We start from the raw sequence: 26,977 nt of genomic DNA on the forward strand, positions 1-26,977 counted from the left end.
TGCACTGTCTTCGCTCGCTCGGAAGCCGGGTCGTGGGTTCGAATCTCACTCAGGGCATGGATGTTTGTGTGCGTTTTTCTGTGTTTGTGTACAGGTAGGGGCCTTGCGACGAGCTGATCACCCCCCAGGGGGTCCTACCGTATGTCTAAGATCTAGAAAAACCGAAGTGAGCGGAGAAGTTCATGGAAGTAGGCCTAGGCCCACTGGGGCTGTAGTGCCAAGGAAAAAAAATTGGGTACTCGAATGTACATTTGTTGGATTGTAGCCCCCCTCCCACACTCACCTTAAATGTACCACTGTAATAACATGTTTATGTAACAAGAATGTTATCCCCATCAGCATGTTCTCACATACTCGTAAACATTGTTCTCTGTACAGAACATGGCCGGTCACAGTAGCCGCTCCGTCTAAGGTAGACCGAACGCCGGTATGCATCAAGACACGTAACGGTCAGGACACGATGTCTGCGACATGACACAAAGAAAAGAGCACAGTCGAAACGAATGAGATTATGAAAACCGCCGCACACCGGTCTGAGTCATGATGCTGACGTCAGCTTCATGCTGACGAATCACGAATGATGTGCGGCTGCCCTAAGGCATGAACTGTCTTCAGTCGCTCTGACATTGGGATTGTGGGTTCGAATCCCACTCAAGGCATGAATGTTGTGTGTGTGTTTGCGTTTATTCTGTGTCTGTATTGTCCTGTGTTTAGGTATCGGCCTTGCGACTGGCTGATCACTCGTCCGAGGAGCTCTACTGTCTGTGAAAATGATTACGGAACTGAATAAGAAGCCAGGAAAACAAGGAGATGCTTTATCGTCACTGCTTTTCAAATTTGCCTTAGAATATGCCATTAGGAAGGTCCAGGAAAACCAGGTTGCACTGAAATTAAATGCGACACATCATCTGTTTGTTTATGCTGATGAAGTGAATCTTCTGGGTGATAATATAGATACCATAAAGAAAAACACACAAACTTTAATTGACGTGAGTAAGGAGGTAAACACAGAAAATTAAGTATATGTTGCTGTCTCGTCACCAAAACGCAAGACAAAATAATGACATAAAAATAGCTAACAGTTGCTTATAAATGTGACACAGTTCAGATATTTCTGAACGACTGTAACAAATCAAAACCTGATTCAGTCCAGAACTTTTGTCTCCTCGTTTTCTGTCTAAAAATATAGAAATTAGAATATAGAAACTATAATTTTGCCTGTGGTTCTGTATGGGTGCGATTGAGGTATTTTGAGAATAGGGTGTTGAAGAGAATATTAGAACCGAAGAGAGATGAAGTAACAGGAGATTGGAGAGGGCTGCATAATGGTGAAGTCCAGTAGGATGAGATGGACAGGGCATGTAGCACGAATAGAGGAGAAGAGAAATGCATATAGGATATTGGTGGGAAAGCCAGAAGGAAGGGGACCACTGGGACGACCAAGACATAGATGGGTGAACAATATTAAAATGGCTCTTAGAGAGATAGGATAGGATGGTATGGATTGGAATGATCTGGCTCCGGATAGAGACCAGTGGAGGGTTCTTGTGAACACGGTAACGAACCTTCGGATTCCATAGAATGCTGGGAAGTTCTTGAGTAGCTGCAGAATTCGCGGCTTCTCAAGGACAGCTCAGCTCCATGAGTGAGTGCTAGTAGGCCAGGGCCCCGAATAGGCAAGAATAGCCATTGATAAGTACAGATAATGAGAGAACACGGTAGTTTTTTTTTAATCTTATAATATAAAAATTATTATGAAGTAGGACCTGTTTTAATATCCCTCTTCCTATATTTTCCCCTAAAATCTTCTGCTTTTTCCGCGTCCATTCCACAAATAGGACGACCTTTGTTGTAGTACACAAAGGACCGCGATTTATCTCTTGCCGCAGTCGCCACTGTTGTCACCCTGAGCTGTAAAGCATCGCAGATGTGTCACTACGCGTAGGGGAGTGGTTGCTGGTATTAAGATTGTGTATTTCCTCCCACAGCAGCTGAAGACAAGCCTTTGTGTACTTATAAAGAAAAGTGTTTCTCACAAACACTGCACAAAAAGAAGAGGAATAAAGTGAAACACACAAATTCTCTCAACGTTCATGAATGATCTTCACGCCAACTTAATATCCTCCATGCCCTCTCCTTGTTTTCACGCTCTCACTCTTCTTCTGCTTCTATTTTGAGCGCAGCTTTGGCTGAATATCAGTTGGAATTTTCAGACGAATTTAATCTGACTTCTTGTGTTACCTAGAACTCAGATAAAGAATCGTTGAAGAAATGCTAAAATTCAAGGGGAGAGGTAGTTTTAAATACGGAGTGAAATTGTGTGAAAAGAGATAGAGAAGAACGTGAAGAAAGAAACGTGACAAACCCAGTAAATTATGTGCTTTATATTCCATTGAATGTACTGGATATTCGTTGTTGCTCGAATTTACATTTTACTTTGTCTCAGATATTCAGGTGCAGCGCTAATATTTTTCGGAATGATCAGTTAGTTGTTTTGGGAAGTTCATGGTACGGTTGCGCCATTCGGAAATATTTGGTATAAGAAGGCTCATATTTCCATGCTGAAATAAATTATTTATAAATTCTCAAAATGTTTGTTTATTTGGAAAGAGGCTAACTCTTTCTAAGGGACCCAACAGAATAGGTGTTTTCCCTCACCTGAGGACGGAAACAGATCCAGTTTCCGAAACGTCGTGTTTTTCGTAGTTATCTTAAAACCAGGACAATGGATAAAGTCCGAAAATCCAATATCTCTATTAAAATTTAAATAAAATAATCACGTGTGAATTAAATATTATATATACTTATTGTCATAAATTAAATAAAGTACTATGACCTTTAATTTTATTTTATTTTGAGAAAGAATTTCTGAATTCACAGCATATTTCTCCGATTAGTTTTCAGAGTAAACCTTATATTATACAGCCATGAAGAAACTAATAGATGTTTTACTTTTTTTTTTCAAATTATAAAATCCACTTCAGTTTTAAAATAAATGTATTAATATAATAAATCACAAATAATTATTTCAACAACTGTCTGTTCGGACTCACTTCCATTTACGTATGTGTGCCATAGGAACACATTTTGAAGTTTTCCTGTACAGTAATTGCATATAATGAACGCGTAATAGTAATGTTACTTTTTAAATTTATTCATCATTTGGTATTTTGTTAACATGTGGTATTCGAATTCTATAATAAAATTTCGCTTTTGAATAAAATATATATTTTTACCCTTCTAACCTTCTTGTGTTATGTGCAATAAAGACCAAACTTCGTTAATTCACTTAAAAACATTAATTTGGTAAACAAAATCAGATAACATGAAATATACATAATTCCGTTATGATATAGAAGGATTAACCGAAGCTCTTCGCGTATAATTTGTAATTAATGAAGTAAAACGAATATAATTTATGTTTATACTGGTGTATCTTTCCTCCATTTCTGATGACGTCTTTAAATAAGCCATAAATAAATAGATTGAACTTTAATTAACTTCATGGAATATAGAGAATGGCCTTTAATTGTATTCTCTTCACTGACACTTGAAAGTTGGTGGGCTTCAGGGAGCACACACTGAATTACATTGTGACAAGTAAGAAGGAACGCGATGCTATGTATATATATGATCTAATATTATACAGCCTTTGAAAATTGACTCTGCATACCTATAACAGTTTTTTGGCAAGTTACTTTAGTAGCTTTATCTTGTTGCAACTTTATATTGCCTTCTTTGTGATGTCAGTACTGTTCTACATGCCTTTGATCTGGAGTTTGGAATATAAAGAAACTTTTATGTCTGAAATTTTCCGCTTTCTAAGGGCACGCCGCCCTCAAACGGTCACTGAATATCAAGTGCTGCGTGAAAACTACCTTCCGTCTGAGAATGTAACAAGACATTTTGAAACCTAATGTTCTACTTAAAAATAAAAGGACTTTTAAGACTGTTAGCTCGCCTGATAAAAGTTTCTCTGACCCCGACTGCCCACAATGACAAACCTCACGATTTATTACCACCAAAACGTGCTATCTTCCGCTCTTTATACTTCGTTTACGACCTCCATACTCCTGACAACCCCATTCCGTCATAAACAATTGTAAATACATGTGCTATGTTAAGTTCGGTCTGGAAAACCGAAATTAACGGCCGTGGGGATCCGATGCGCTGACCACGCGACACTCTCTATCCGCAAAAGTTGGCACTAACTTCGCCGATGAATGGCGGTCGCTCGGTCAGCATAGTTTGCTTGCGGACTCAAGCCACGGTTTTTTTTTTGCTATGTTAAAACAGAAATCTCTACACGTTCTTTCACGAACAGCTGTTAACTGTTGTAAAAAAGAGCAGTGTATTACATATTTTATTATGTAATGTAATGTATTGCCGCAAAATTATTAATGTACGCATATGTTTCATATTAAATAAAATATTGTTTAAACTAATGGTAGAATAATTTTTTGGCAAAGGAAACGAGATATCAAGCAAAAGGGAGGCATATAACCCGGAGAAATTAAAAATTTTAGTCCAATAGCTACATATATACTGTCACACAAAATATACATGAGAAAATCAACGTCAGAAATGTAAGTGAGATGATTACTACTTGTGGGACAGCGACAGAGACGTGACAGAGAAGAAAATAAATTCTGAACTAATAGAGTACGATGTAATTAGAAGACTAAACTGATGCGTTTGAGACTGAAACAAGTGCATCAGAATAATAGGAGGGATGAGGAATTTCCATGAGCTACGTAAATCAACCCTTCATTGAATTTTTAGAGAGATATAATAGTGCAGGACTGGATAGGGCGGATGTGTTCCTTCCGTGCTACACGTGACATGTGTACCCAGCTTGGCCTGTGAGCCTAAAGGGAGGAACCCACATGGAAGACATGAGCGTAGATGTGAGAGCACTATTGAAGTGTATATGAGGGTGTGAACTGTATTCCTTTCGCTCAGGAGGGCGTCTAGAGAGAAACTTGTAAGTGTGGTTATGAACTTTCTGGGACACGCCGTCGCGTAGTTGGTTTAGGTACTATGCTACAAGCCGGAAGGTCGCGCGATCGAATCCCGATGAAGTAATTTTTTTTTTTTTCAATTTACCTAATCCTTCTAGCCTCATTATGGCCCTGGGGTCGACTCAGCCTCTAACAGGAATTAGTATCAGGAATATTCCAGAGGGTAAAGGGCGGCCGGCGCGTAAGGCTGACAACCTCACCGCCATCTGTGAGCCGATTGTCTACAGAAAATGTGGGAGCCTCGACCTCTCACAACCCTATGGGCCTTCACGGCCTGTTACAGGGATACCTTTACCTTAACCTTTACCCTAACTTTCGGTTCGCAAGGCAGCAAATTTGTTACACAGCTGGCCCACTTCCGGTTATTCTGATCCTACAAGCTTAACTTGATAGAAGTTAAGTTCTGAAATAAATTGTCGCTAAATAATTGTTGGCGCAACAAAGGCTAACAGATATGTATATATATATTGTAACGTCAGCCGTGACGTGCCGAGCGGAGCCAAAGTAAGCCGAGTCCCAGCTCGCTTAGCCTAGCAACCGCTGTTTACTCGCTTTGCTTAGCAACCGGTGTTTACTCTCTTTGCATAGCGACCAGCGTGCTTGAACTCGGCTCACTTCGGCTCCGCTCGGCACGTCACGGCTGGTGGGGAGGGAGGGGCGTCATCCATAGCGCAACACGTCACTATATATATTTAGACACAATCCGATGGATATATAACATGAGATATACATAAAAGTTTCTTAGTGTAACCACTTGGACACATCCCCTGTGTTCACAGAGAAGGAAATGGGAGAATGTACGGGACACATGTGGCAAGAATGGTGTAACCAGATGGGAATGGAACCGTGGACTATGTTACCAGGGATATAAAACATTCGGTTTCTGCAATCGGAGTGCTATCTTAATTTGTTTTGTATGTCAACCTTCTCATTAATTTCCCAGTTTTATTAAATTGATCAGCAGAGCTTGGTGACACTAGAAAAACAAACAAATAAAACGCTATTCTTGTAGAAATTATGACAGTTTTTCGAGTGCCAACTGCTGTTCCGAACGCAAATTTTTCTATGTCCCTACAACCCCTTGTTGGACCTTGACCGCTTTTTCAGTTTTATTGTCTTTTACACAGTCGGTAGGACTTCTTGTACGGGGGATCAGCCCTTCGTGAGGCCCTATACCCCCTTCTTGGAAATTGACCCCTTTTTCAGTTTTATTGTCTTTTACACAGTCGGTAGGACTCCTTGGACGGGGAATCAGCCCTTCGTGAGGCCGCTACCTGCACTCAGGACAACACAAACACAGAATAAACGCACACAGACATCCATTCCTCAAGCGGGATTCTAACCCATGATCCAATGTTTAAGTGGGCGAAACAGTTCATGCCTTAGACGGCACCGAAAGCAAATTACACTGTGAAAACCTCATTCAGTCATTCGAGTTTTTGTCCTTTGTTTCTCAGTTTATCTCACAAATAACTCTCTACGAGTATTATGTGGATACCGAAACACAGAGCATATAAAACGGTGGACTTCTGATTATAATGACGCGTCGTCTGTTCGAATGCCAGATGGTTATGACTGTGAATCCCCTGCCTTCAGTACTCTCTTGTCACGTGAATCTTACTCAGTGTCACGAGGTCAGCTTCTCCTTCTCCGTTGCTTGTGCATAGTGGTATGTAGTTTCTCGTCTGTTTAAATGTTACAGACTCCCAGGTTCAGTTTTTACACGGAAATTGGATAATCGATATGGAAATTGCGCTGGCGGGACGTCAACTTTATGCGCAATAACTTTTCTTCCAATAGATCTCACGTCGCCTAGGAATTTTAATGAATTTTAAATGTCAGACTGGTTTAAGTTTTCCATAAAAATTGTACTGAGCCATATTTGTATTAGAAAGTCCTTCGTCATGTAGATTCATTATGCATATTTTTTTTTAATTTTAATAATTTTGTTTATAATTAGGAATTTACAAGATTATAATGCAACTTTCTATTAACTATAATTTATATACTTCGAAAAATGTAATTTTAAGATTATTTAATATCTTAGACTGTAAAGTCTTTGCTCTTATCCAGCTAGTAGATTCACGTTTTGAGTTAAATTAGATGTATCAACGAGAAACAGAAGTGATACGACTTCCTGTATCAACTTATGGAGCCTTTGTTCATTCACAGGTTCGTCCATACTGCGAGGCTAGTAAGAACTATAAAATAATAATTGAAATATTAACCGTCCATTTATGTGCATAATTTACACTAACGAAGCTTCCAACTATGTTAAGCTTGCCAGATATTACCTCTAAGATCCATACTTTCGTTATGTTTATAATTGTTGACTTCTAAACTTTCTACCATATAGTATTTTTTCCTCTTGCTCCCAATTTGGAGCATGGAACTGATTTCTGAGTTTCATTGATCATTTTACAGACTGTAGGGCTCATTGGACGGAAGATCAGCTCGTCTCAAGGCATCTACCTAAACACAGGACAACACAAACACAGAAAAAACACAAACACAAACACCTAACATCCATGCCCTGAGTGGGATTCGAGCCCACAATCCCGGTTTCCGAACTAGCGAATACAATACATGCCTTAGGCCTCTCGACCACCGTGACCGCCCATTTAGTATTACTAATAATTGACTGGTGTCCACTTGTACCGGCTCTCACGGTCTCTTCGCTTGCGAATTTTCTTATTTTTCCTTCTACCCTGAAGAGGGAGGCGATACGTTCCTCAGAAACGTCGGTTAACACCACATCTACACGATACCACATCCCAGAAGACTGCTTTCTTCATAGTCACCGCCGTGAAAACCTCAAATCTTACAAAATATTAGCTATTTTTTAGAGTCTGTTGAGTTAGAGAAGCCATTGGAAACAGCGGTTACTTCAAAGCAAACGATTTCACTTCTTTCCCTACCCTGATCATTTCATATTTATAGCGGTCTTATTTGTGTTTCTCCGTTCTCTCCAGTTTTTTATGTAACTCAACAGCATTGTACGTTCTCTGATGTTTCAGTATGGGTCCTCTGTAATGGAAATTAGGCTTGCTGCTGAAATAAAAGCTTTTAGCCCCAAAACCCAGGTTACATTTCCAGCTTCTGTTTTCAGTTTGTGTTTCGAGAAACAAAGCAGGAGTTAATTTCATGTTTTGTTTCACATTTTGTAGTTTCTATAACTAATTTGACGTCTGATGGTTACATACTCAACAGGCAGGAAACTTCAGCGATATATCATTACATAAATTAATGTACAATAAAGTAATAAAAAAGGTAAAGCTGTCCCTGTAACAGACTGTTGAGGCCCATAGAGTTGTGAGACGTCGAGGTTCCCACATTTTCTCTAGACAATCGACTCACAGATGGCCGTAAGGTTGTCAGCCTCACGCGCCGGCCGCCCTTTACCCCACCCCCTGAGGATTCCTGGTACTCATTTGTGTTAGAGGCTGAGTCGAACCCACGGCCATAGTGCGACTGGAAGAATTAGGTCAACTGAAAAAAATCCACCTCATCGGGACTCGAACCCGCAACCTTTCTGTTTCTAACGTAGTAACTAAACCAACTGTGTTACCGCGAAGGTAATATGTATATATATATATATATATATATATTCCATTTAGTTGGATTAAATCTCAGTGTATTCATATATAAATGATGTAAAGGTAGACATTCTTTATATACGGCTGAACTTTCATACATTACTTTAATTTTTCATGAACGTTACAAAGTTCAGATTTATAGAATTCAATTTCATATCTCATGCGCACACTGCAGGTCACTGCACTTCGTAAAATTAAAATTAATAGAAAGTAAAATAATTTTGAAAAATTGAAAGTTTTTCTTAGACTATCTTCTGTGTAGACAATCTTATATAAATATATTTATTGTACCAAAATTTTCTTGTTAAATGTTGTCTTATACTGTCTAATTTTAACCAGAGTTACACTAATTCTAATTATCCAGTCTGTGTTCTAAATATACATTTTCATGCAAGGAAGGGAAACAGTGCTCTTAGTGGTACAAATGGATAAGAGTCGCAGTTGCTGTGAAGAACGCATAATATGAACCTATAGATGTAATATTTTATGTAAAATTAAAGTAATTTATTACAATAAAATATATTGCATTAACCAAAGTAAGTTTAAAATTCAAATTCTTAAGTTTTCAAGTAAAATTATGGGAGATTTTATGTTTATTAACATAACTGTTATGTTAAACGTTCGCTGAGATAAAAATATACTACGCTATAAATTTAAACAAATATTGATAAATGACATGGACGTGCCAGTACTTAGGCTTTATACACAACATTTATTATTTTTAGTTTATGCTCGTCTTATAAGCCCGAGTACAAAGTGAGCTCCTATTTATCTAATGAGAAAACTTCTCTTCCATAATTGAATTTATAATTTAGTTCTGAAGTTTTATAATACTTACTTCGAGAGCCCGAAAATAAGGTAATCACTGTTTGAAGCAAGAACCTCGCCTTATATTCGGGTTAGTGCGGTAGTTAAGAAAACTATCGGACGTTATCGCACTATCATACCTAGCACCGTGACGTTGGTGGTGAGGACCCTGGGAGGATGCGTGGACACTTGGCACATATACAGTCCCTCATCCTCTCGTTGAACGGGGCTGATATGAAGCTGCCAGTTGTTGGGATACTGGAACTTGACCCTGAGCCGCGGGTCGCTACTGTACGGATTGGCTCCCACTGTGAGCAGGCTAACGCGGTCCGTGTTCCTCCGTAGCCACATCACCTGCAACGGCAATTATACACTCACTCAACTCCGCACACCAGCCTCGCATTTTGTTATTGCTAGTGGGGTGGGACTAAGTCCCTTGTACTGCGGCCACTTCTGGCCTATTGTACCAGCCCCAGATGATAGGTGAGGGTGATTGTGGAGCAATTTGTGGAATGAAGGTTGACAGGGGAAACCGAAGTACTCGGAGAAAACCTGCGCCGGCGCCACTTTGTCCACCACAAATTCCACTTGACCAGACCCGGAATCGAACCCGGGCCGCCGCGGTGGGAAGCCAGCGACTAACCGCTTGAGCTATGGCACGGCCTAGCCTCATATTAGGGCTGTAATCTTCTTAACCTTGTGGAACAGTGTGGGAGTACTTCATGTTGAAGCTCTCATTTCTGTTGTCCACACAGTTTTCTTAAACTTTTCTTTGTATGATTATATAATACATATATAATGAGTTTCTTTTTTTATTTCCACGCGGCAAGCAGTGACAGGAGTGAGACGGGTGTGCGTATGTTTAGGGTGAACGACGGGGACAGGTTTACATATGTAACATGTAACTGAAGAGTAATTCAGGTTTCCACAATAGACACAAGGGAAATTACTGAAAAAAATTATACCCTGGGGGATGATTTCGGGAGTGCCCCAAAGTTCAGCTCTTTGGAATCGGGAGATAAATTATTACGTTCAAGTTACAGAATGTTTCAAACAATGGGTTACACTTGCGGATAAAGGAATTTATAAACTAATAGAATCGCTAAAGTTCAAACAATTATAAAATCTTCAGGTAAATTTCTCGTAAAAGGATAGAAGAGAATTGCGTTAAATACGAAATTATGCAAATAACCATAAAAACAAACGTAATAGACGGTGAGAATAAAGTCATTCCCCGATTAAGGAAATTAATATTTGAATTGGAAACCCTTGCTAGATAAAAACATACGATGCGTAGCATGACGTATTGCAAACCTTAGAATTCTTTGTTGTACAGTTGCACAACCTATAGAAGACTTTGCTAGGGCTGCAATTGACAGTATCAAAATGGCGCCCATGAATGATAAAGTCTTTTGGTTTCATGAAACGAAATCGCCACTTATAGTCCAGCGAAACTTCAGATGTGAGTATGGACGACATCCGCCAGATGTTAAAATCATCACAGGTTGGAATGCAAAGTTTGAAGAGACTGGCAATGTTGGCAGGCCTAGTGTGAGTGAGGAGACTGTTGATGATTACCAGTGCAGTTCGCGGAAATCAACTCCTCGTGAGTCACATGAGCTTCGCATAACTCAGAGCACAGTGGTAAACATTTTGCACAAACGGCTACGTTAATGCGCATACATAGTGCAACTCCTTCAAGCCTTGGGACCAGACGATCATCACTGGCGTGCTGCTTCTGCTACGGAGATGTTGCAACGCACTGATGAAGACAGTGATTCCTTACGCGTGTGTTCTTGTGATGAGGCTACCTGTTATAACCGCCCACAAGCCTAAATGGTATTTCATCAAGTTATTCTCAATAATTTTATAATAATTACGCAGAGTGTGACATAGCTCACCTCTTGCACACACGAAGCTGCCTATTTCCCAGATGGACCACACACACACACAAAAAAACTCCAGATGGCCCCCTGGTGATTTAGTTAAGCATTTCTTGGAATTTTGGTTCCAGAGTCGCTCGGCGACTCACTTTGGAAATTTGACTCTTGACAGTTTCTGCTAGTCTTAAGTCACACGAAGGCGTGCCAGGAGGGGACGCTATGGCCAGCATACATCATTACCTTTCAAAAGTTACGTTAGGTCATTAAAGAAAAAAATATTGCCTCTAGAGTAAAATGATTGGAAGTAGCGGATTCAGAGTCAACTCCCTTATTTCAAATCTGACCAATCCTCAAAAGTCGAGGGTGTGACTTGGGAACTTCGCGGAAACTGGAAAGGCTCACATCTCTTCAGAAAAACAGTCTTCAAAAACTCATCAAACAGGCATCAAATAGTCTTCAAATACTCTTCAAACAAACAAACAAAAAAGTGGTGGTCCAGCTAGGAACAGTTGTTAGTGTTTGGTAGTTCACCTTTGAAAGAAGTGCCAGCACCTGGTGAATTGTGTATGTGAACTGTGTTTTGTTTTACACTTTCTTCACAAAGAATAAATTATACTTACATGCAAAGTGCAAGTGTATCATTAGACGCTTCTGCCTCCCTGTCTGAGCGAGGCCCGTATAAAAGATCCTGAGATAGTCTCATCTCTACCTTCTGAGGTAAAGAAATTTCACCTGTGTTCCTTTGGCAAAGAGCATCAGCAACAGCCGCTGCAGGCGGAAACCAGGTGAAGGAACAGGAAGGTAAAGGGGGACGGCGACAACAAGAAGGTGACACCCAACGTAAAAGGGCACTATACAGAGAGAGCGGTTACACTGTCACACTTCAGGAGAGGTCAGCAGATACAATGTCCGCATCTGGAGTTTAGAGAACCCACGTGTTGTTTTAGTGACTGAGAGGAACAGCCCTAAAGTGAAGGTTTGGTGCACCTTAGTGCTCAACAAGGTTATGTAGGTTGCTTGAGAGAGAGGTCTTCTGGGAAGACCGGAGGCCTTATATTCACAGGCATAAAAACTTTAAACCTCCCCCTGTTTCTTGCTGGATCTCCAGTGACATTGACATTTTACATCAGAAATTACTTCCATAAGCAGAACGTGCCTTCATAACTTGTACGTTTCTCAAGGTATATTTAGAATGATCAAGTCAAGGATGATGAGATGGGCATGGCATGTAGCACGAATGGGGAGAAGAGGACTGCATATAGGATATTGGTGGGAAAGCCAGAAGGAAAGAGACCACTGGGAAGACAAAGGCGTAGGTGGGTGGACAATATTAAAATTGATCTTAGAGAGACAGGATGGGATGGGATGGATTGGATTGATCTGGCTCCGGATAGGGACCAATGGAGGGCTCTTGTGAACACCGTAATGAATATTTGGGTTCCATAAAATGCTGGGGAATTCTTGAGTAGCTGCAGAATTGGCGGCTAGTCAAGAAGGGCTCAGCTCCATAAATAAGTAAGTAAGTAGATTGTGTGTTGGATATATAAGGATAATTTTCTGCTACAACTATTTTTCACGGAGAGACGTTTGTTGAATATAAGTCCGATATATTGATTATATTATTCCGATTCTAGTAGAAAAGTTTATCGGAAATCACGAAGCCGTTTTATTCCTACAAATGTGGGAGAATTTCCATATCAGGATCGGAGAATCGAATCTTTTGTCAGTGCGCAAAGTTTAAGTGTCGAAATGAAATGTCAGAGTGCCACAAATCTGCAGTAAACTTCCTATACAATTTCATCATAAAAGGAACCTCTGAGAGACTGTTTCTTAGACACACATACCCACACATGTTCGAGGATTGTGGTGTACTGATTGTGTTTTAGTACCGCTATATCACACCAGGTAGGTCTGAGATCAAGTGTCAATTTTCAGTTGGTTATCTGATTTTTCCTTTGCATATTTTACTCCTTGTTCTCTAGTTCCCTTGCCCGTTTCTTCAGACATGAAGAAAAGAGCAAATAATGTTCCATTTTGAAAAATATCCTTAATATTGTGACGTGTAGATTGTTACGCGTGACGAAATGAGTAGTTCTAGTTTTGTTGATTGGATTTATTAGCACTTTGGTTACAATCTCTCTTAATCACATTTACTACAGTACTATCGCTGGTTTACACACATTGTTCCTCTCTTGGTAACACAATTAAAACACAGGAACTAGCGTTTCGAATCACTCCAAATAATATACATAAATAAAATCCTCAAATCACACTTGGACTCCTCACAGCCCGACCTCCAGTACTCTTCTGTACTCCTGGTTCGAATTATATCCACCGCTACCATCTCTCGTAACTGCCCTCAACTGGAGTCTGTCACTCTGTCACTCTATTTCTAGTTATAATTCGCTCGGAACTTGAGACTCAAAGCTCTCGTTTAATAGCCGCAGCACGGGCGGCATGGGGAAAGTTATATTGTTGATGACACAGACCGCACAGAAAACACGTCACGTGATATCTCGTCAGCCCATTGGTGTGCTGACTGTCGCCTAGCAACGAGCTACAAAACAATTATCTTATTGTTGTGTCGCACTCAGTTGAAGATTGTTTACTGGTCGTTACCTAGAAACGCTATGGCAATCCACGTTACAATATTTAATTCTGATAAACTTAGGAAGAGCTACACACATATAGGAGTGTAATAATGGAATTGATATTATAGAAATAGGAGAAGAAGGCATGGACTGGAATCTTCTCGCTCAGAACAGCGACCAGTAGAGGGCACTCATAAATAAGGTAGTGGACCTTTGGTATTGTGACGTGGATGGAGCAGCGCTCGGTAAACACCCCCCTCTCCAGCGGCGACGTAACAGCATCGGAGCAACTGCCGTTGCTACGGTAACAGGCCATTCAATACTCGTTTCACCTCCCGTTTCCCAGCAACTGTTAGACATGTCACAGTATCCATAAAATATTAGGAAATTCTTGAGGAATATTGGTTTCCCAAGGAGGACTGAAATCCGTAGAGTAGTTTAATTACGACAACCATAAGTTTCTCGCAGCATATCTGATTCTCATCGCTCCTACTCGATATTGATTTTGTCAGAATTCTCTGTCTCTATGGCTCTACATTCCTTTGGACCTTGGCAGTTTTTCAGTCTCTTAATCCTATATACAGTCGGTATGACTCCATGGGTTGCGGGTAAGCCCACCGCAAGGTCGCTACCTACACATAGAATAACACAAACACAGAGAACCATGCCTCGAGTGGGATTGGAACCCGCGATCCCAATGTTTCAGCTGGCGAAGACGGTTCATGCCTTAGACCGCGCGACTACTATGATCGGCTGATCAGAATTCTACGTAGATCATTATGTAATATCTGCTTTTTTGCTTAATGTGTGACTGCAAGAGACAATTCCATTAGACATTATAAACTTCGTTTTCAATAATAAATATACCTGATCTCGATTTCAGTCTGTTGGTCCGCATAAATTGAAATATGAACGGTACTTCTGACAATAAAATTATAAAGATGGAATTCTTTTTGAAAAATACTATCCAAAAAATAACAAATATTTTCTGATCGAATCTGGAATTAAAATAATACTGACACTTGGAGTTATCTTGAGAGAATATCATGTGTTTATTTAATATAATTTAATTTAATTTATTTAATCATATGTAGGAACTTGTAAGGACTTATATTTGTAGGATATTGACGAATGGTGCTGCTTTAAGTTGGTTACCAGTGGTAGCAAGTTCTGTATTAATGTGTGAAGAAGTTCCTCTCTTGTATGGAGCCCCAAAACTCATTACAACAATCAGCTTAACGCACCACCTGACGTTACCGCTGAGAACTTTAAATCGAGTGTCGACTCACACTCACTGGGATTCATTTTAATATTTCTCTCATATCCGTCTCTGTCTCCGCTCTTCATGTTTTCAGACTTGAATTTTGTAGGTGTTGACGACCCGTCGCGTCCTCTTGGCATGACTGCCGTACTAATATTATGTTGAGAGTACAAATTATGAAACTTGTTTTCATATAATTTATGAAAATGAACAGACCCCCCCCCCACAAAAAAAAATGAAGCTTTAAACACTTCAAAGAAATGCACTCCTCAGAAGATAGTACTATTTTGATATTATGGTTGGACTGAAGAATACTAAAATTTATATTTTTATAACGATATTTACGTTATGCTCCTCCATACGGAAGCCAGCTGATCACAGTGGCGCGTGGTCTGAGGCATGAACTGTCTTCGTCTGCTCGAACACTGGGATCGCGGGTTCCAAACCTCCAATGGGATCGCGGGTTCCAAACCTCCTCTGGGTATGGATGTCTATATGTGTGTTTATTCTGTGTTTGTGCTGTCCTGTGGGTAGGTAGCGGCCTTGCAACGGGCTGATCTCCCGCCCAAGGAAAAAAGATTAAGAAACTGAAAAAGCTGTCAAGTCCAACAAAGGGCTGTAGAGCCATAGATGGATGGATGGACGGACGGACAGATATGGAAGCTAGTCTTTGGAAAGCTATATAGTTCAGAATATTGTGTTTGAGTGCACAAGTATTGTTCCAGGCAGCAATCGTATTTTCTATTTACTTATATATTATATGTTATTTTTTGTCTCGAACATGGCCCTGCGACCTACGAACAAACACGGGAGTAGCAACGAACGTGTATATTCCATTTATATTATTGATTAATACCCGTAACGTGTGTAGACAGCATGTGCAATTTTTAAAATGCAGAGTCAAGAATAGGTTTAAATTCAGTGGTAACCTAGTCACGGTGTAGGTCTACTAGAAATGTCCATATGAGAGTCACAGGAAACCACTGGGAACACTATCATACAGCGCAGAATACTGTAGTTCCATTTTATGTTTTAATTCTTAAATTGAAAAGGACTGCTGTTTTATTATGGACCATTCACATTGTAATTTTCTCTCTGTGTCACTGTACGATGTAGCACTATCGTGCACTTAAAGAAATAAATACCTAGAAAATTTTACGTTAACTTAGTTGACGCAGAAGCGCGAGGCCTTCTTTTTTAACAAAATCACTAAGAACCGTGGTGTCGAGTTTTGAGGGAATCTGCATATTCGCGTTTCTTTTCTTTATCTTGTTTCTTGCATTCAGAGACCAGCGCTGGGTCCATACTGCGTCAAGGTACACGACTGGTACGTGTAGATCTAATTCTAGATCACAAAAGTCTGAAGATCGTAATCCGTGAAGGACGAAATATGAACATTATTTCAAAACGTTATGGATTTATTAATGACATTATGATAATTATTAAAGAGAATATTTTAGAATACAAGGACGGCGTTATTCTGAATATAAGGCAAAACCTGCAGTAAGAAAATATTAAAAATGATATAAAAATATTGAGTATGTCATTTAGTTCTGAGGATTATAAACATAATGAGATAAAAACTATATTGTTAGGAAATAATAAATTCAAATTTTTATACTTTAAATAAAAATTCTACGTATTTCCTCAAAAACCATTAGAATTATTAATTAGAACCCCTCATACTTATCGTCTTGATATTCATTCTTCTCGCTTACGTAATCCAGTCCTCTAATTCCTTACGTTGTCGGGGTTGTTCTTTTCCTTTTTTTAATTTTGATCATTTTACAGACGGTAGGACCCCTTGAACGAGTGACCATCTCGTCGCAAGGCCTCTACCTAAACACAGGACAACACAAACACAGAATAAACGCATATACACACCAAACATCCATGCCTTGTGTGGGATTCAAACTCACGATCCCGGCTCCGAGCGAGAGTAGACAGTTCATGTCTCAGAACGCTCAGCTACCGCGACAGACTACTCATTTCTTACGACATGAAAATAAGGCGACCCAGTATTCCGGTTGTCTCCATGGTTACAAACTCAAGCCAGATGCAGGGTTCCTCAGCGATTACACGAAATTCCTATGGCAACCATCTCTTAAACCTGGCGCGTTTTTTGTCTGTGTTTGAATGCGTACAATTTAAATCAATCGTGATGACGCATTTGCTTCTTTTGCACGTCCCATAATGCACTTCCGTAACTACTTTCTATAAATTATATTTTCCCTGAAGACTCACGTCTTAGGGGTGGCTATTATTCGGAAACTGCACGACAGCTGCGAGACATTCACTCTGTAACATTATCATAATTTTCCGATTTAACTGATTTCTTACCTGAGATATTAAATATCTTCTATTTTAATGTAGCGACAAAGCTGCCAGGCCTGGAAAAGTTTATTTAGAAGACAAGGAAGAGATAGCCGGCTTCTAGGATGTAGCGCCGTGTAGATATTGTGTTAACGGACGTTTCGGAGGAACGTGCTGCTTCCATCTTAGGGTATAAGAAAAAAGAAAATCCGCGAGGGAGGAACCAGCGTGAGTAAGTGCTTACAGACTAATGTCGAGTCCCAGAAGACGGATTTCTTCATAGTCACTGCCGTGAAAACCTCAAATCTTGCAAGGAAGAAACAGCTTTCGAGCAGGTTGTTTTAGAGGTATCATCCTGTATTTCTGAAGATGTTTGGTTTGAATCTGGGCCTGGAATATTCTTTATCGTAATTGAGAGATTCTATTGCTTTTTGCCTCAGTCCGTCCACGAAGATTAGGACACAACCAATTTAGCCCACATCCTTCCTATTTCGTCATTTATCAGCAATTCTAGGATTCGGCGTAATGTATTCGGAGCTCCTGTCAGCATAGTAAAGTAACGGTAAAAATGGATGTGCCAGGAAAATGCAGACTGCTGACTGCAGCCATCACCTGCTCACGCTGGTCCCTCGCTCGCAGATTTTTCTACCCTGAAGATGGAGGCGATACATTCCTCAGAAAAGTCGGTTTACACAAGATCTACACAGCGGCACATTCCAGAAGACGGTATTCTTCATCTTATTCATAATCATTCTTTTCTAGGAAACAGAATTTGAAAAAAAATAAACTCTCCTTATATTTGGGTTAAGAAGCATTTTTTTTTCTGATTATTTAGCTTATTGTCCTCATCATCGGTAGTCACCATGCTAAGTTGAATAATCGAGAAATATTAAACTACAAAAGCGTTTTTCAACAACTGGTTGTGTTTTGTTAAAACCGTCCTCGAAAAGGCTTACCTTCCGTGAGAAAAATTCACGACGTATTCCATAGATATGACTTTTCTTTAAACACTAGTAGTTGCTCAGCTAGTCAAGAAATTACTCCTTTGTGGTGACACCTGAAATTTCCGTAACGTATATGCAAGATCCCTCCTGTTGTGCCCTACCCTGAATCTCATAAATACGGTTGCAAAATTTTACATTTTTTTTAATATATATTTTATTAGTGTGTTCCATCTACACTGATGTCTCAAAGTGGTGTTGTTACTTCAGATTATCTAAATAAAATTTGTTCACGCATTTCTTATTTCTCACATAACCCGTTAATCGGTTTTTTCTTCATTTCATCGTCGTAATATATGGTAAATTCTGCAAATTATAAATCTCCTTACCGTGCAGTTTCCTATACGTACCTAATATTACTACCTACTCCTTAGACCCAGATATGCTCCTCGACGGCCTGCTCTGAAACACCTTCCCTTAACACCTCAGCCCAAGTGTCACACCCGTCAAGTAAAGTATGGGATGTTATAGATGTTTATGTTCAAATCTTTGCCATTTTCAGAGAAGGAAATAAAATAATTTGCAGAAATTAAAGTTATCAGAGCGGTATTTATGAAGAATTCTATCTCATAGGATATAACGTTACCTTGACCGTAGAAAGTCAACTGACGTTTCGGAGGATTATGTCGCCTCGTTCTTCAGGGTCGATGAATAAGACAAGCAAAAGACCAGAAAACTACCTTCTTCATGTTGATTTCGACCCTGAAAATGTGGACATGTTCCTCTGAAACGTCGGTTAACTTTCAACGAACTACATGGTGTTATATCCCAGTAGATAGAACTCTTCAAAATATCTCAAATTCCTTTAATTGAATCAACTCTTAGTCTCTCCGTGAAAGCAATAGTAATCCCTTACTGTTTTTCGTGGGTATTTCAATTTGCCTTTTGAAAAATATTTGCATGTCGAACGCTGTATATTCACGCGTGATCACGAAGGACAGTCCCTCCTCACTTTGTTGACGAACAACTCTGCTAGCCATCCTGGCGCAGTGACTATCCTGAGGTCATGACACTTCATCGCGGTCAGTTGGCTTACCGTCTTATCATGCAACATGCCAACACGGCAGTTGAGATGTACTGATCCCCCCAGAGGTACTTCAAGGGCCAGTTGGCCCCCGTCGCTCGCGTTGATCCCATCTTCCTCAAAAAAAGGCCCCCAGTGGTGCACGTGGTGGTGCCGGATGTGATTATGCTGGTGACGTAAGAGAATTGGTTGCTGGTGATACGTAGGTTTGTAGTTGTGCGCAGGCGTGATCCATGTAACGTTTTGGTCAATATTGTTGCTGTTGGCATCTTGTAGACCGCCATCTGCTGGAGAAAATAGACATATTTTATATTAAAATTTAATTTAGAGGCAAGAATTAGCTTCGCCTATAATTTTGTATATGTGTGAAACTTGGCCACTGACATTAAGGAAACAATATATCCTAAAGGAATTTTAGAATAATGTACTAAGGAAAATATTTATATCGAAACGGGATGAAGCAGTAAGGGGTTGGAAAGATTTCCTTAGTGCCCTTAGTGAAATATGATCAGAATAATCAAGTTAAGGGAGACTGAGATGGACAGGGTTGTAGCACGCATCGAGGAATAGAATAATGCATATAGGGTTTTGGTGGGAAAGTCATAAGGAAAAATCTTCTAGAAATATCTAGACGTAAGTGGGAGGATAAATATTAAAATGGATCTTAAGGAAAGTCGGATGGGGTTGGTATGGACTGGATTCATCAGGTCTCTTGTGAAAAAGATAACAATCATTCGGGTTAGATAGAATTTGGGGACATTCTTGAGTAATGAGCGACTGGCAGCTTCTTAAGAAGAACTCAGTTCCATGAATGTATTTATTTAGCAGCGATTAGAAATATAAATTTAAAATCCATAAGTCGTGTCTTAGAGTAGGAAGCATAATTAGATATATCATTGGGTGTCCTTATATTGTCTAAAGGATAATTGTTTACGATAATGTGTTTATGTAGTGATTGTTTTAACTCAGTTTCATGCTGTATATTATATTGTGTTGTAATTTTAATTGTTTTTATTGCCGTATTTGTATTGTATTCATTTTGTGTAGTTTGTCCTTTATTGTTTTTGTAGTTTTGTTTGAGTGTGTTGTGTTATTTTGTGTGATGTGTGTTATTTGTATCTTGTGTCTTATTGTAGTATCACTGTTACCGGGTAAAACCTATTTGCAGTTTAAATATAATAATAATTATAATAATAATAACATAAAATACTGTCCGCACACAAGATTGGCGGCTTTAATTTAAACATATTATTTTTATGTATTATATGGGATCTTGCATTCATTTTAGGCACCTATTTATGCAATCAAAACGTAGACAATCATGTGCGTTAGCAATTCGTACTAAATTAACGGAAGAAGTCTCATACACTGTTACAGAAACACTGCACCGTACGTGGACTATATCTCATTTGCAATATGAACAGTAATTTCTGGGAAGAAGAATTACCTCCTTTACCATCTCGTTTGCATTGAAAATATTTTAAATCTATCAGCCGTAACCTATAATATCTGCATGGGATAAAATTTATATGCACGTGTTTAATCTACTCCAGCACGGAATATTGTACTCATGGTTACAGCGAATTGTCTATTAATTTTTCCCCCAAACTTATATGTGTACACTGAATTCCATCCCTGAATTTTTCCCGTTTTTACACAAACATTTCCCTACTGACAGCTGAATATTTGCATACGTCTCTTTATGCAAACTTCCATGAGCCTGCATTTGATGACGATAGCATTTCTGTCACCTGGTAAGTTCGCTCGGCCGAAATGTTAATATTACCGAACTGGGAGAATTTAAATGTTGGAAGGCAGAGGTGCTGAATTTCATGAACTTTATCACGTTATTCCCAAAGTCATCTGATGACAGACATATATGCCTATAGGCAAAAAAGAACAGATATTGGCTGTCTTGTATATAACGACCTCCTTTGACATTAACAGGTACTACAGCGATCAATATTATGATTGTAATCATATGGGTCGTGATGGCGTGTATTCTGGTAGACATATACCGACGTTTCGGAGGTATATGAGACAGGAAGCCTCACATTATTGTGAGAAAGGTTACTGTAGATTCTTCAAAACTTTCTTACATTTATACCAAAATACATAATTTATTAAGGCAGGAGAAAATATACTTAGTTCATTAAGTTTTTTATTGTATTTTCTTCCTACAGAAAGTTTGGTCCACCTCTGTGGCCTAGTGATCACAGTTCCTGGCTACAAATCCAGAGGTCTCGGGTTCGATTCCCGGCGCCATCAGATTTTCTGACAAGTAGTGGGTCTGGAACGGGGTCCACTCAGCCTCGTGAGGATAATTGAGGAGCTATGTCAAGGAAATAGCAGCTCCGGTCTAGAAAACCGAAATTAACGGCCGTGGGGATTCGTTGCGCTACCACGTGATACCATCTGTCCATAAAAGTTGGCACTAACTTCGCCGACAAACGGCGGTCGCTCGGTCGGTATAGTTCGCTTGCGGACTGCAGGTCACGGAGTAGCAGGGAGTTTATCGTACCCTTATCCAACTTAAATCGTATCTATGACTGGAAAATGAATTTTAATGACAGATCACAGATATTACGAACACATTATTTCTAAGCGAGACCTTCCTATGATCTGTGGAATTCTCAACACCGAAATACTTGAACGATTAATCGAATATCGATAGTTACAAACCCAGGAAATTGACATAAAGTAAAACCACAATAACTTAAGATATTTCTGAATACTGGACATCCCTCAGCTTCCAACAAACTACGAATAGATTGCGACCAATATTCCTGCAGAAACACCTGGATATACTCAACACATAATTCCAAATTGTGTATCGGTGTACTAGATTCCAGAACACTAAATTAATAGGCCTATTTACTGTAATTTTCGCCTGTAGGTTTAAGTTTCCTTACTTACTATCTTAACCGTTATATCTTTTAGATCTTTAAGACTGCCGTGAAATCATGTGACAAATAATTCTTTTATTTTCCACAAACTATTGAGATAGTCACTTTTGTGAGTTTGATTTCTCATTGTGGTGAATGTGAAGCTTTCTACTATCCAGTATGTGACGACATATAGTCTGGTACACAGAGAGTTACCAGAAGCAATAATCTTCGTGTATCACTTTTCTCTATTTCCAGTACGTCTTTATACCATATAGAGAGTATATATATACTTACGGGTGTGAAACTTGGTCTCTGACATTAAGGGAGGAACATAGACGGAAGGTGTTTGAGAACAGGGTGTTGAGGAGAATATTTGGATCGAAGAGAGATTAAATGACAGGAGGTTGAAGAAAACTGCATAATGAGGAGCTTCATAACTTGTACTCTTCTCCAAATATAATTAGAACGATCAAGTCAAGGAGAATGAGGTGAACAGGTCATGTAGCACGAAAGAGAAGAGGTATGCATATAGGATTTTGGTGGGAAAGCCAGAAGGAAAGAACCGCTAGGAAGACCAAGACGTAGGTGGGTGGGCAATAATAAAATGGATTTTATAGATAGGATGGTATTGATTGGATTGATCTGGCTCAGGACATGGACCAGTTGAGGGCTCTTGTGAACACGGTAATGAACCTACAGGTTCCATAAAATGCTAGGAAGTTCTTGAGTAGCTGCACAATTGGCGGCTTCCAAAGAAGAACTCAGCTCCATGAGTGAGTGAGTGAGTGAGTATATTTTTTTTTTTTTTGCTAATGGGGTGGGACTAAGTCCATTGTACTGCGGCCACTTCTGGCCTATTGTACCAGCCCCAGATGATAGGTGAGGCTGATTGTGGAGCAGTTGGTGGAATGAAGATTGGCAGGGGAAACCGAAGTACTCGGAGAAAACCTTCCCCAGCGCCACTTTGTCCAACACAAATCCCACTTGACCAGACCCGAGATCGAACCCGGGTCGCCACGGTGGGAAGCCAGGGACTAACCGCTTGAGCTATGGCGCGGCCAAGAGAGTATATACATATTTTCAATAGATTCATAGATGACGACATATCAGTCTGCACGGCATGATAACCCCGAAGACCACAGTATGAATCTGCACAAAAGTTGAAATCTCATTTCATATATGTGTTAGAAATGTATAGCTTATATTTCGTGTAGTTTACGCTGTGAAGATATTTATGTTTGCAAGAATTTCGTATAGACCTACTAAATGTAATACGGCGTCATCAGAGTCAGTTAGAGAAGGATTATTTAGCTTAAACTTACAAGTGTCCGTCTTAAATGCGGGCGAGTGAAGGGTCTAGGATACCACTAACAGTTTGAAACTCTTAACACAGTAAAATTCTGCATTGTGTTCACAGAGTGGGTTTGTTTATTTCATGTGGGTCTCGTAATAAACAGTCACTCTTCTTCTAAGCAGTGATAACCGGGTGATCTCCGTAGAGGGGACAAAATGTGTTTACTGTAATTTACGAACTGAATTTTTATATATAATTTACATGAAATACATAATTTAACTGGGCCACCCTGTTTTGGGGGATATAAATACGTCTGCTTGGCCCTCCAGGTTGAAGGAGTCTCGAATTTGAGACAGTAAAATACTGTCACGTGTATCAGTGACTAAAGATGGGGTTCGGATTGGTACTTGGTTTTATTAACCACCTACAGGTCGTAACTACAAATAATTATTACATTATTGCTGATTTACACAATTTACAATCAGTCCAAACTAATCTTCTCAGTCTATTTCCACTAGTCTTCACTATCCGTTCCCTGGCAAAGGATTTGTAACCCAGGAACTATTAAAGTCTCATTAAATTACACACTCCCGATATTGGTGGTCTACAGCACATGTAACGTCACACACTGAGTCTTCTAATTCTTCTTCAGGCCACACTGCTGCTCATTTGGAACTTCGGAATTCAAGTGAAGTCCTCCTATTAATCACTCCTTCAGCTTACGACTACCCGCAAACGACCTTTGTTTACCCCTCAAATTTTTGGTGCGGACCTACAGAAAACACGTCACTTGATAGCTAGGCACTTTTGGGAGTGACGTCATTGCTCATGCTTGAAAGTGTGTTTACCAATTCGTTGCCCAGAAGCGGGTTACATAACCCTGTTGTTCCATTGTTACATGTTGGACCGTTTGTATGTTGCGGGCGTTGCCTAGCAATGGATTTACGTATCATAATATGGTTATGAGTCCTCGAGAATGACTGCGCTGTCGAGCATCAGCAGCAACTGTAACAGGCCCGTCAACTCGTCAGAGAGCGTTCCCCACAGCAACAAACCCCGAACTCTTTGACAGTAACAAATATCAGGTCTTGGGGCCCAGCTGAAAGCTCGACACTGACCGTCGGTCGTAATATAACTTTCACTTTGACAAGATTTAACCATATTATAGAAAGATAAAAATCACTGGTTTATTTCTTGTGTTGTTAATACCCTGGCCCGTTTCGGTCTCATGAGACAACACTTAGTCGAAACTCTTTCCTGTATTGAATACATGAAAAGCCTCTCTTCAGCGCGTTTATCTAAGCCATAGGTCTGTGCTTAACTGGGATGGAGAACCTCATCAATTTGCCTTTAACTTATGAAGTTCATGACGAAACAGGCTTACAGCATGTAGAGGCGTGTCTCGACCCTAATTTCTTCTTGTCATTTCAGTCTGAGGACTAGCTCTCGCTGAAGAGCTGAGCAGTGCCTCACAGAATAGCAATGAGTTGGCCGTAATCACTTTGTTTACGTTACACCTGACGCGGAGTCCCCCCTTATGGCCTGTCTCATTAGCTTCGTGGTTTTTAGAGTGTTCCAGACACGTAGTTTTGTGTGGGGATGTGTTATTTACATAACACTGAAGCTACGCTGATGTTAGTGACATGCGCAAGCGTGGCTAGCACTGTGTTGACAGAAAACTAAAATTAGAGGAATACAGAAGAAGAAAGAGGCGTGGCTAGCACTGTGTTGACAGAAAACTAAAATTAGAGGAATACAGAAGAAGAAACACGTGTCCTCTCCGTTAAGCGAGAACCCGCTGTCCAGATTGCATCATCTCCATATAGTATGTAGTCTATCCTTCACAGAGGTTCTTATCATCCGCCAGACTGCGTAAAGGGCCACAGTTACCCCTCGACTAAGGTACAATAGATCACCGTGGTCGCGGTGCAAGGGCAAAGAAGGCCCACCCCTTATACATTCATGCATTCCGCTCGACTACAGCCCCAACACGATTTTTCCATGCATACACACACGTGTATATATCACTGTTAAGAGGAAAGGGTGAATATGGTTACATTTTAATTCCCAGTGATGTGGGTGCAATTCCACGACACGCGACTTCAAGACCAAGATTCTACACCAATATCTACAACCGCGTTTTTGGACAAAGAGTATAGCTACACTATATGTCTGAATATATGGCACCCCTTTCTTCTTCCAAAGAGAAAATCAGAAATGTTTTCAGAAAAATTGAGTATGTCATTTAGTTCTCAGAGTTTTAAACAAAAGCGAGTAAAATTTACAATATTAAGCAGTGTTTTAATAAATTTAACATAATTGTAGGCAGTTTTAATAATAATAAAAAAGATAAAGATATATCCGTGTAAAACGTCCGTGGAAGCCCATAAGGATGTGAGACGTTGAGGCTCGCATATTTTCTAGACAATTGGCTCACAGATGGCGCCGGCCGACCTTAATTCCCAGGAAGGTTTCTGGTACTCATTTCTGTTGGAGATTTAGTCGACTCCAGGGCCGTAGTGCGGTTGGAAGGATTAGGTCAACTGAAAGAAATGCACCTCATCGGTATTCGATCCCGCGACTTTACGGCTTGTAGCATAGTGCCTCAACCAACTGCGCTACCGCGAGCCACCAGAGGTAAACATAGCCTGCCATATATATAGTGAAATTTCTATACAGTGCATCTGCAATTCGAAGTTATGCGTTAAAGATATGTGAGCAACTGGAATACTTTGGGGGGAGGGGGGACGCCCAAGAAAGTTGCTTACAAATTTCAATTTATACCGTTTAAAAATTGTTTTTAAGTGATCATTCTAGAATTCTCGTAATAGACAAATATTTTTTAAACATCAGTTGTTCTTATTTACATTTGTTATCTTCCTCAGTTCTTTTTTAACTTCTGATGCTTTTTCAAAAATTCAGAAGACGAGTTGATGTCTTGCATTCCCCCCTCCCCTGCTGCCAGAGATGATGGAATGATGGATATATTTTGGCTCGACTTAACGGGAAAGTTGTTTACATGTTCCGCTTAACTGCGCAGCCGCAATGAAGCTCACTGTGGCATACTATAGAAGGAAAGCACTTGTCTGTAACGCAGATATAAGTATTTTTGTTTATGGCTAGTGGGGTGGGACTGAGTCCCTTGTACTGCGGCCACTTCTGGCCTATTGTACCAGCCCCAGATGATAGGTGAGGGTGATTGTGCAGCAACTGGTGGAATGAAGATTGGCAGAGGAAACCGAAGTACTCGGAGAAAACCCTCCCCAGCGCCACTTTGTCCACCACAAATCCCACTTGA

The 26,977-nt window shown here is 40.0% G+C and overlaps 1 protein-coding gene across 2 annotated transcripts in view; it reads right to left on the minus strand.

Moving 5' to 3' along the window:
* The window catches only part of LOC111870266 (zwei Ig domain protein zig-8-like), a 223,955-nt gene that overhangs the window by 14,077 nt on the left and 182,901 nt on the right, over positions 1 to 26,977 (minus strand). Inside the window, exons 3-4 of one of the 2 annotated variants that reach the window (XM_023862394.2) lie at positions 19,510 to 19,781; positions 9,565 to 9,778 (exon numbers count right to left, since the gene is read on the minus strand). In XM_023862394.2, coding sequence (XP_023718162.1) covers positions 9,565 to 9,778; positions 19,510 to 19,781 — 486 coding nt within the window. Of the gene's footprint in view, positions 1 to 9,564; positions 9,779 to 19,509; positions 19,785 to 26,977 lie in introns of both variants that reach the window. The other variant, XM_023862393.2, reaches the window with a different exon arrangement.

The sequence above is a fragment of the Cryptotermes secundus genome, unplaced genomic scaffold, assembly GCF_002891405.2.
Source record: "Cryptotermes secundus unplaced genomic scaffold, Csec_1.0 scaffold94, whole genome shotgun sequence".
Classification (NCBI taxonomy): domain Eukaryota; kingdom Metazoa; phylum Arthropoda; class Insecta; order Blattodea; family Kalotermitidae; genus Cryptotermes; species Cryptotermes secundus.